Source organism: Vigna unguiculata, chromosome 5, assembly GCF_037176805.1.
Source record: "Vigna unguiculata cultivar grain cowpea cultivar isolate G323 ecotype 2 chromosome 5, ASM3717680v1, whole genome shotgun sequence".
Lineage (NCBI taxonomy): Eukaryota > Viridiplantae > Streptophyta > Magnoliopsida > Fabales > Fabaceae > Vigna > Vigna unguiculata.
Genome location: NC_140796.1, coordinates 41,295,573 through 41,307,365, shown reverse-complemented (window position 1 = coordinate 41,307,365; position 11,793 = coordinate 41,295,573). Strand labels below are relative to the sequence as shown.

Here is an 11,793-nt window from a genome sequence, read left to right as displayed (position 1 = left end):
CGTGAATATTTGCGGATAAAACCCGCAACAAGTAAGAAATGAATATTATAAATGGATATCCGCGGATAACGGGTACGAGTATTTTTTTATACCCGCATATTAACGTGGCGGGTATCATAGTATCTGTACCCGTAAATATTCGTACCTGCTATATTTTAATTTAAATTAAAAAAAAATAAAAAAACATCACTAAAACATTAACACATTAAAATTAAATGGGTTATTTTTTATCAATTGGTTTTAAAAAATCTTCAATTTCTTTTTAAATTGTTATTCAACACTATTTAAATGAATTATTTGCATTTTGTTTGAAATTTATAAATATTATGGATTGTATTTTTGTTTGAATTTATGATTAAAATATATTATTAGATATTAAATTTTTCTTTTGTAAATACCCGCGGGTACCCGTGGATATTAAAAAAAATTTGTGAGTATCCACGTAACGATACGCGCACATATATAGGTACGGATACGAGACAGATATTTATCTAATGGGTAGGATATGCCCTACCTGCCTCATTGACATCTCTAATTCTATCTAAATACTCAAATTATTTAATTTTTTACGGTCATCCTAAATATTCAAATATTTTACATTTAAGTGGAGTGATTTGATGTATATATTTTAAAAACTTATTTTAACATGCATTACAAATTGTAATTAAACTTAATTATTAATTTAATCTCAAATGGAAGATGACAAAATTTGATTGTTAACAAAAAAAAAAGGAAGTAAATTGAATAAAAAATAATAAGCAAATCAAATTAAACCTTTAAAAAAATTGGAGGACTAAATTAAACTCAATATTATAAAGAGATCAAAATGAACCGAAACAACAAATTAAAGAACTAAAAGCCTAATTTTTAATTACAAATCTTATTCAAACAGGGTTTTATTTATCCTATTATTAACATTATATATCTAAAAATATTTTAATTTTAATTAGCATACAAATCAATATAATAAAAATATACATTTACTAGTGTGAATGTTAGTTCATTTTGTTTTAAACCTGGCTAAAAATTCTTCTTTAATGTATTATCAAATTCAATTCAATAGTAAGATACATAAGAAAAAAAATCACAACTATTTCACAATGTTTTATTAAATTAAATTTAATAAATATAAAAGTATGATACAAACATAATCCTATTTTCTATTCTATAATTTCTACGAAACATTAATAATACAATAAGATGACTTCACAGTTGTTAACTAATTCTTCAACTTGTATTTTTTTTTTCTTATCTTCAGCTTACTTTTCAACATGGTTAAAAAAAATTCTTGCTTTGCACCTACTTATAATATTTTCATACATCAACATTGGGCAAAACATTTTACATTCAATTTTAGTAAAAATAAAAACACTTTTAACACGTAATTTTAATTCATGATCCTCTAAAAATTCTGCCAAACATTAATAATATAATAAGATGACTTCAGAGTTTTTAACTAATTCTTCAAGTTGTACTTTTTTATTTTCATTTTCAGCTTACTTTTCAACATGATATATAAAAAACAAATCTTGCTTTTCAACTATCAACTACTTATATGATATTTTCACACATTAACATTGTGCAAAACATTTTACATTCAATTTTTGAAAAAAAAAAAACAGTTTTAACAAGTAATTTTAACTCAAAGGAACCTAGAACCCTAGTAAAATCTAGAAGCAAGAGCCAATAACCCAACTATCAGACATATACCAACCTTTCAAGTTTAATCTAGGACAGGAAAGACGAAAGGAAAAGAAGACAAGCAGCAAGAATCTTAAACAAAAAAAGATTATCATTTACTTCTACTCAAGGCAACAATAAAAATCAACTACAAGAAATATAGAGAACCGTTGATTAAACTGCAAAACCACCTTGAAATTACATTTACTCTTGATCACAACCTCCTAAAAAGGCCGTTGTAATCCTCCTAAACCAAATAGAGAATGAATGAAAGCTGATTCACTAACCAAAGGGATGCTCACAAATGTTCCCAGAAGCGCACACCTTATGCACTTTATCATTATAAAAATAAATGCCAATGCAATACCAGCCCAGTAATATGACCCCAATGTGCCCCCTGGGAAGTGTATAAGTGGCATGAAGTTGCTTGCAATGTACACTATCTGTAGAGCAAGTTCCAGCAGCATTCCCGTCATTACATGGAATCTGAAGATAAGAGGCAAGTCCCTGTTTTTCACCACTCCTACAATAGCCAGATAGCAGTATAACATGGGAAACCAGATTGGTAATCGGTTGACACCTCCTGGGATATAGAAGATCAAACTCTGAAAGAATGGAAATTTTTGAATGATAGGTTCTAGATAAAACCCAGTTGCAGACATCTGCAATGCTATTAGGTAGGGAATACAGGATAAAGCTCTCCACCACCATTCTGGCTTCTCAGCATTTTCTGGGATTCGGAAACCAGACGAATGATATATATATGCTTGTCCACAGAACTTAGAATTGCCTCTTTGAGACATAGGAGGTTTGAGTGAGAGGCTAGCTTCTTTATCAGAAGATAGAGGAGATGAAACAGTAATGAGTTGGATAGCTGAATTACCTGATACAAACAATTTAGGGATTAAACAACTAGAAAGAATCTGTGAGCACTGGTACCAAATAATACATACCAATTGAGAAAAGTACAGCACTAATAAGCATTAAGCAAAAGGTTGTGAAGAGATTAGCTAAATCAACATACAAGTCTCAAATATCCCATCATTTCATTATTCTTATAGCAAATATTTTGCGATCTATTGTTTTATGAAAATCAAATTAATGAACTTTTTAAGTATAAAAATTAGATAGAAAATTAAAAAAAAAAAAAAATTGGGAAACAAGATGCTAACTTACGAAGAGCATTGCCTGCAAAGGCTGTCATGGTTTGATTATTTGTCCTGTTGATTATAATCGAATCTTTATTCCTGGTTTAAAACCAATAACAAAGAAAAGGTGAGTTTCAAATGCAAATAGATAAGCAAGTGGAAACATCATATAACATTAACAACCCATCAGTTGAGGCATGAGACAAACAAGTATACATTGACAAAAGTCACTCCAACATGAACATTTACTACACAAAAACTTGATTTTCAAATTCCCCGTTATTATAAGGTCTTTATTTATAGAAGCTCTCAAAACCATGCTACTCACTATGTATTTTAGGAAGTTTATTATTTTATCGTTGTTGTAATTTTATTATTTATTAAAGGTGTGTCTTGCTGTTAAAATTAAGATTGTGGATAACAATCCCATAATTACAGTGATTTGAGTCCTTAGAATAGGCTCTATATATTTCCTAAAATACACAGCGGGCTAATGTATGATGAATATCACCCTAAGAGGCTTCAGCATGGCCATTGACCAGGCCCATTTTTCTTTCTATGTTCTTAAATAATAAATAAATGTATAATAGGAGTGGTGGTGTATTTGGTAATGTTCATTGGGGCTTGTATTCTGGCCCATGCTTTCTAATGTGGTCCACGAAGCTGCATCCACTAGGAGTGGTGGTGTATTACATTTACTCTTGTTTCGAGTTTTCTGCTGCATTTTCTTCGATTCACACCGAAGAAGATTGGAGGTTGAATGAGGATTTTCCACCGTTCAAAGCACTATTCCGATGAGTATACGCGAAGTGCTTGTCATCAATGTATTAATAGGAATGCAGCCTTCGTTACTGCACCCTCTTGAACATATTGCAACCTTTGTTGCTGCGTTACTTTATTCATATTGCTGACTATATTGCTGCATAATTCACCTATATGGCTGAGATCATGAATTCTAGAATGGAAAATAGAGACAGATTCCAAACAGCTAGAGAATTGCAGAATGTTCAGCCCACATGTACGAGCTCTCTAACATATTCTAGCAAGTTTCCATTTTCTTTGGGTCATAATGCTTCAGATACTCCTTTTTATCACTATTAAATACTAGATTCTCGAGCCACTGACCATATCACCCACTACCCAAATACTTTTTCACATATTTTTCATGCCCTAACAACAAGAAATTTTCCTCAGCAAATGGGAGTCTAATAACAAAAGGACAAGGAGAGGTCCAAATAAGCCAATCCTGAACCTCAAAAAGTGTCCTTCATGTCCCTTAATTGCCCACTATTGTGACTGTTGTACAAACACTCATAAGATCTTGTTAGATATATTAGATATCTTATCTTCTATTTTTAGTTTCTTGTTATTATTATGTATTGTATATCGAGCTTAGCCCATGTTTCCTTTACTATAAATACATTACCCTACGTCACCGCCGCAGGAGCTGCCACCGCCATCACTGTCATTGGAGCACCAATTTTGGCCAGTGACCACACTGTTCTGATCGTCTCGACTAGGCGACCTAACACCGTTGGTTTCGCCATTTTCGAAGGTCTAACGATTCACACACGCTGTTCAAACGTCATAGCCGTCGTCCGATTCTGCAGCACGTGGCAGCACGTGCACCATCATCTCCGGCACCGATCAACACCGCTGCACTCACCTCAGCCTCCTCTTTCCATATATGGGCTTAGTGTTTCCATTGGAGCATTTTCAATTTTTAGGGTTTCTCTCTCTCCTCCATGGCGTCATCTGCTACTGCTTCTTTCGCTTTTGTCGCTTCTACTTCCAATATGTTTGACACTTGCCCATTGATAAGTTAGATGGCAAGAATTATACAACGAGGGAGTCTGACGTTAAACTTTGGCTTGAGAATCAAGGGTATCTTGATCATCTTACTCTCAAAGTGACTGATGTTGCTCCTGATCATGTCAACCTTCCAATGATACACTTGTTTTTGCCAATGATTCTTCTGTTTTGGCATCTCAATGTGATGATCGCAACCGCTCACGCAAGCCAGAAAAATGGCGTCACAAGTGTGAGCATTGTGGTCAGCTCGACCACAACATTGATCGGTGTTACGCCTTAAATGGCTGCCTTCCTCGATCTATTGTTGTTGCTTAGACTGATCCTCCATCACAATCATCTACTACGGATCCTCCTTTATCTGTTTCCGCCACTGACAAATCTACTATCATCAATGAATTTCTTAAATGGAGTGAGGATCGTAAGTTGTCTAGTTCCACGACTTTTGTTGCCCACACAGGTACATCTTTTGCTGGTCTGACTAGATCTTCATCTATTGGTCCTTGGGTGTTAGACTCAGGCGCCTTACTAGTAACAAATCTTTATTTTCCTCTTTTTCCTCTCCAAATAATTTACCTTTTGTTATAATGGCTAATAGGTCTACTGTAGCTCATGGTGTTGGGATTGCCAATTTTTTTCCTTTTCTATCCATTGATAATGTTGTTTATGTCCCTGGATCTCCTTTTAACTTTTTATCCATTAGTCGTCTAATTCGTTCTCTTGATTGTGTTATTTCCTTTACCCAATCATCTATTTGTTTACAGAACCAGAGTTCGAGATAGGTGATTGGCACCGGATATGAGTCCCATGGTCTTTATCATCTTCGTCGTTCTTCCCATGTTGGCGTAGTTATGGAGTCTCCACATCTTCATGCTGAGTTAGATCATCCTAGTCTTGCCAAATTGCAGTAGCTTGTCCCTGCCTTGTCCAAGTTGTCCAAGTTGGTGTGTGAGTTGTGTCAATTAGGATCAAAGAGTCCCATGGAAGTCCTATCCATACATAGATTCAACAAATAAACTCCAACCTAGAATATTTGGGTGTGTATCCTTTGTGTATGTTCATAGTAATGGAATGAGAAAATTGAATGAGTCTTTTTGTGTTAACACACCTCAACAGAATGAGATTGCTGAAAGGAAAAATGGGCACTACTAGAACAAACTAGAGCTCTACTTTTTAATATCATGTTCCTAAGAAATTTTGGGGAAATCCTTCTTGCTACCACTTATCTCATTAATAGATTGCCCTCTAAAATCTTAGGACCAAAGAGTCCCATGGAAGTCCTATCCATACATAGATTCTACATATAAACTCCAACCTAGAATATTTGGGTGTGTATCCTTTGTGCATGTTCATAGTAATGGAAGTTGAAAATTGAATCCTAGGGCTATCAAATGAGTTTTTCTAGGATACTCAACCACACAACAGGGAATTAATGCTATTACCTACCACCCAGAATATTGTGTCAAGAGATTTCACCTTCAATTAACAAGAGAGATACTTCACACAACCTCATCTTAAAGGGGGAGAATGTTAAGAGAGAAAGATGTGCCTCAAGTTTCCAAATATAACATTTGAACCTGCACCTAAACCTCCAGAATTATAGAAATTATAGTATTTGGGGATGACAAAAGGGAGCAGCAAATGTTAAGTCAATGCTTTGTCACAGAATTTGAGATTAAGACATTCAGAGGATTTAAATATGAAATTGAGGTGGCTCATTCCAAAAAAGGAATCTTCATATCTCAACAAAAGCATGTTTTTTACTTACAGAAAAACGGGAAACAACCTACATATGAGCTAATACTCCAATTAACCCAAACATAAATTTGACAAGTGCAGAGGATATTGCAGTGGACAAAGAAATGTACCAAAACCATGTTTGTAACTTATTTACTTATTGCTTTTGTTGTGGGTCCTGTAAGCCAATTTATAAACCAACCACAGAAGGCTTTGCTCCTAGAATTGTTCAGTATTTGAAATAAACTCCTAGAAAAGGGATTTAACGAAACAATAGTGTAAGTGAATGTACACTATGCGGGATCTGTTGTGGATAGGATATCAACTGTTGGATATTGCACCTTCCTTGGTGGAAACCTAGTGACTTTAAGGATCAAAACATAAAATATAGTAGTGAGGTCAAGTGCTAAAGCAGAATTTCGAGCAATGGCCAAAGGGACACGTGAACTTCTATGGTTAACAATTATAGTGGAATACCAGAAGATAAAGTGGGACACGAACCTATGAGGTTATATTGTGACAATAAACATATTGAGATGTATAGACATTTTATCAAGGAAAAGCTACACTATGATATGATTAGCACCCCATATATGTCCACTCAATATCAATTTGCAAACATACTCACCAAAGGGCTGAATTGCATTAACTTGAAAGATTAATAAGCATGATTTCCAGACTTAATTTTATGAAATTTAAATCAACCCTTGTTAGAAGACCTATTTCCAATAACCCTTAATATTTTTGACAATGAAAAGAAGGTTACATAAAAAACTGATGGGGATTGGTCAATCGCCAAATTCAATTCAATTGCTTGTCTATTACATGAAAACCACTAGTGTTACATCACTCAGCATACAAGGATACTATATTCCGTTAAAGTATCAAACTAATGACATATAGGTCTTCTTAAACCACAGAATTACAAACATGGGTTTCCTCATCATACAAATTATAAAACATGTGCAAAACATGACGAGGAAAGGCTCCACTTACTTGAAATCATTGTGGAGAGAAAATGATTTATAAGTTAAGAGCAATAACAACCATAAATTAATAATGATGATGAATGCAAATATAAATATATAATGACAGCATATGCCTCAGATGAGTAAAAATCATGTAGTGAATTGTAATTGGTGAGATACAATACCTTCCTAAACCAAGAGATGTAGCAGAGGGAGGAATACGGGGAAGAGAAGAGTGGGTTAATGCCAATTGAGGTGCCATCTTCTCTCTTCTTTGTCACAGGGACTATCAAATGAAGAGAACAAAGTCATAGACATACACCAATGCTTGCAGCATGACATGATAAAAACACCAAAAGATTAACAGCTATATCTTTCAGTTTAATATGTGTGAATTATACTTTAGACACCAAATACATTTCAGGAAAATATCCCAAGTTGAATCTGACACTTATAATGAATCAAAGTATTTTTACACAGCTTAGATCATGAACTGTATGACCCCAAAATGCAGAAAAACAGAATTTAAACCAAATAAATACAAAAAACACAGAAAAGAAACACCTCTCTAATAAAAAACTTAGAAAAAGAAAAGCAAAATATAATCACCACCCCAAGATTCAGAAAAGGGGCAGAGAAAGAGGTCACAGCAAATTAAACCACGCCCCTGTAAACATCAGAATGCTAGAATACCAGCTGATTAACTATGTAAATTTTATAGACAAAGACGGCTTGGCTGCAAGGGTTTTATGGCAATCAACACCACATAGAGAGAATCACTAATGTAGGACATGCACTTCAGTGAAAATAACCAGATCCGTCGGCAATGGTTTTTCACAGCTGCAAGCAAAACTAAACACCAGAAAATTTTTCTTTGCAGGTGCTGCATGCTAAACTAAACCCCTGAAAATTTTCAAGCCCTACCCGCATACTTTAAGAGACAATAAAAAACAGAGACTGTTAAAATCTATCATATGTTTCCATTCCAGATATTAAATTTGAAGAGAAATCATAGCATGCACATGATAATTAATATGGTTTCTTTTCAGCTAACATCCACGCAAAAATTTAGACTGAGCATCGCAATCATCACTTACCACCACAGCACAAAACTAGCCATCAAATTGAAAAATTAAAAACGTACTAATATAAGAAATTGCAGAACCAGAGGTAGCAATTGACATCAACTTTTATCGTCACCCCATTCAAAATCCTCGTCAAGGAGAAAACTTTATGCACGCAAAGTTATGCACTTCACATTTAATAACTTTTCTGAACCTTACCTAGCGGAATAAGGCTTACCAATAACAATAAAAGAAAAAAAATTGTGATTGGGAACAGTACACAATCACAAATATCAATACACCAGAATCAAACACTAACTAGAGAAATTTAAAAAACCCTAACAACATAACGGAAAATTTTCCGATACTTAGTCGAAAATTCTTATATTAGCAAAAGGATAAACATTCTCTGATCAATAACAGAAAAAATGACTCAACGAATGAAAAGGAGTCATCTCCACAAAATGAACTTAAGTAAAAATGAATAAAACACCAAAAACAAATTCTGAAAACCGCAAATAGAAGAGAAAATTACCAACGAGGAAAGGGAGAGAGAGAGGGGGAGGAAGAGAGAGAGAGCACCTTATTGTATTTACTTTTGCTTTAGACTTCTAGTTATTGCGTTATTACCTATGTGCCTCATCTTCGATCTTTTATTTGGAGTTACACTTTCATATATTTTCAGCATTAATTAATTTTTAAACTGATTATTAAAAAAAAATTAAGAATCATATTATGATATTCTCTTTATACAAACATCTATCACTAAAATATAAAATCTCTTCATTAAAAATTGCAACTTTTGATATACTTTATTTCTTTTTAAATAAAATTCTCCATTCGAATATAATTTCAAACAAATCCATGATACAAGATAGTTTTGTTCGTCATCTATAATCAATAAGAAGTTTTAAGTCTGATTGAAAAATCTTTATATTTAGAAATCATTTATTTTAATTATTATGTATACTGCTGCTTTAATTCTTAAAAAACAAATTTTAATTTCTCTTACTCTTTATACTAAAAAAAATCGTTCTAATGGAGATTTATTTTTCCATTGCTAGGATTAAAACCTCTGTCAATGTTAGAGTTTCTCCAGGTAAATTATTACTTGCTTGGCAATGTGTTTTGGAAGTTTTTTCCAAGACGCTTGTATTGTACAAATTATAGCTTCAAACAATAAAAGCATGAATAAAGACTAAAAATATGATGTTTAACTTTTAAGAATTAAAATATAAAATGTATCACATAATATCTGAAAAACATTAAGTTAGTATATATAAATAGTTCATAATTATTTAAAGATATTATAAAATTGTTATATATATATATATATTCCTTAAAATCTATTTACTTCCTTTATTTTTACTATTTATAATTTCACGTGCTCCTTGCACCAAATCACAGTCATAATAAAATTACTAAGGATATTATTCAAATATTCCTATTTAAATCTTTGACAGTTTTTTTTTTGTCATTTCACAATTTTATTTTTCGTTAATATCCTTATTGTAAAAAATTCAGATTTGATTTTGCTATCATTTAAGCTTTCTTTAGTTAATTTACCATCTTACCCCTCCTTTTACTCTTCAAATAATTCAACATTTTTTTACTTTTTGGTCTTTCTCTTTACAAATTAATAAGCATAATTGAGATGACGTGACAGACTTTTCAAATTTCAATTCCAAATTACAAAAACATTTTTGAAGCTTCTTCAGCTAAAACATGTTTCATTTCTCTGTAATCTTTTTTGTCTTAATTTGTAAGGTTAGGTTTTTTTCTTCTTCTTTATCCAAAGCATTATTCTTCTTCATCATCAAAGGTTCTTCCTTTACATCTTTTTCATCAAAGGTTAGGTTTTCTTGATTTGGTTTTCATATCTTCTAATGGAAAGAAGTATTTTTTCTTTTGTATGTGTGTAATAATAACATCCAAATTAATTCTTCTTCTACTTTGTTTAGAGATATACTCGGTCTTGTTGTTCTTAGTTTTTGGTTTAGTGTATGTATTTTTAGATTTTATGTATTTTTAATTTTTGGATTGAGTTTCTTCCTCTTTGTTATAACATATACCTATCCTTACCAATCCTTAGTTTTTGTTTGGGTTGAGTTTCTTTTGTGTCTGTGCAGGTAAGCATCAAGGGTTATATTTGTTATTTTTTTTTTTGGATTTGTAATGTCACGGTTGGTTCAATTTGTATAGTTTTACTTATTTAATCATCATGTATTTTATGTTTTTGTTCTGAACTTAGGGGTTTGTTATATTTCGTTCAAAAAAGCTTTGGTTTGTGCTTGGTATGGATTTTGTGGATGAAAGTTTGAAACTTGTATGCAAGTTTTAACCAAGTTGACAGAGTGTCAGATTGTAATTGGAGTTTGTCACGATCCTGCACAGAAAAAAAATTACTTTTTACATTTTCCATGTTTATTTTGTTCTTATTTTGTTTATTTCTGTTATTTTTTTTTGTTTATCTTGAAAGCTTTGATGGCTTTTCGATTATGGTTTCTGGATTAGTTGTGATTTATGGTTGAAATGCTAAATAAATGTTAGTTTTTTGTATTTTGGTTTGTTACATTCGAGGTAGGGCTTCTCTATTTTTTGTTTTGTGGTCTTTTGGTATATATTTCATAGTTTAGGGTTTGTTAATGTTAACTTTAAAGGGTTTAGAGATGAAGAATTGAAATTAATAGGTTAGATGTTCCTTAACATCATTTCTTTAACCTTTCAATTATTTATGCTTAGTGGTTGTATGTTTGATGAAAGTTTTTTTTATTGGTTCTTACGGTATGAGTTGAATATTGAAAACCAAAAACAAGTTAGATAATTTTTTATTATGTTTGCTACTGTGTCATTATTTGTTGGGATTTGCTGGAATTTTGTTTTAAGTTGTGGCAAGAACCATGCATCATTAAACTATTTTTGATTGAGAAATTGTTTTCCTTGTTTACGAATCATTTGGTTTTAGTTTTTCATTAAAAAATATGTCTATTTATTTTTTTCTAATTATCAACTATATGTGTTTTATTATAACTTTTTATTCTTACACTATTTTGCATTTGGATGATTCTAGACTTTTTAAAATAGGTTTATTTTATTTTAAATATATGTTAATGAAATAAATCAAATAGTTACATTGTTGTTATTGTTACCTTTATTATGACTTTTTTGGTGACATTATATTAATTAAATTCATATCATTCAAAGACATAATAATATTCCTATTATTAAGGGATATAACAAGGTTGTTATTATTTAGGGGTATAATCATATTCATATTATTCAAGAATATAATTAGACTCCAATGACTTGGGGATATTGATAATCTACTAAATATAAAATAATAGAGTTTGTATTCCATACCAAGCCTTAAAGATGGTTAACATTTTG

General features: G+C 32.0%; 1 protein-coding gene across 3 annotated transcripts; it reads right to left on the bottom strand.

The window, feature by feature from the left end:
* Positions 1–1,774: 1,774 nt before the first annotated feature.
* LOC114185268 (protein TIC 20-IV, chloroplastic-like) lies at positions 1,775–9,096 on the bottom strand. Of its 3 annotated transcripts, none has more exons than XM_028072897.2 (4): positions 8,989–9,096; positions 7,528–7,628; positions 2,857–2,927; positions 1,775–2,563 (listed from the first exon to the last, which is right to left on the bottom strand). In XM_028072897.2, the coding sequence occupies exons 2-4, from the start codon at positions 7,602–7,604 to the stop codon at positions 1,905–1,907; spliced, it is 807 nt and encodes a 268-aa protein (XP_027928698.1). In that variant the 5' UTR covers positions 7,605–7,628; positions 8,989–9,096; the 3' UTR covers positions 1,775–1,904. The 3 variants fall into 3 exon arrangements, with proteins under 3 accessions (XP_027928698.1, XP_027928697.1, XP_027928699.1); XM_028072896.2 differs by having other exon boundaries at positions 8,942–9,053; XM_028072898.2 differs by lacking the exon at positions 8,989–9,096 and adding an exon at positions 8,487–8,925.
* Between the last annotated feature and the right edge of the window lie 2,697 nt (positions 9,097–11,793).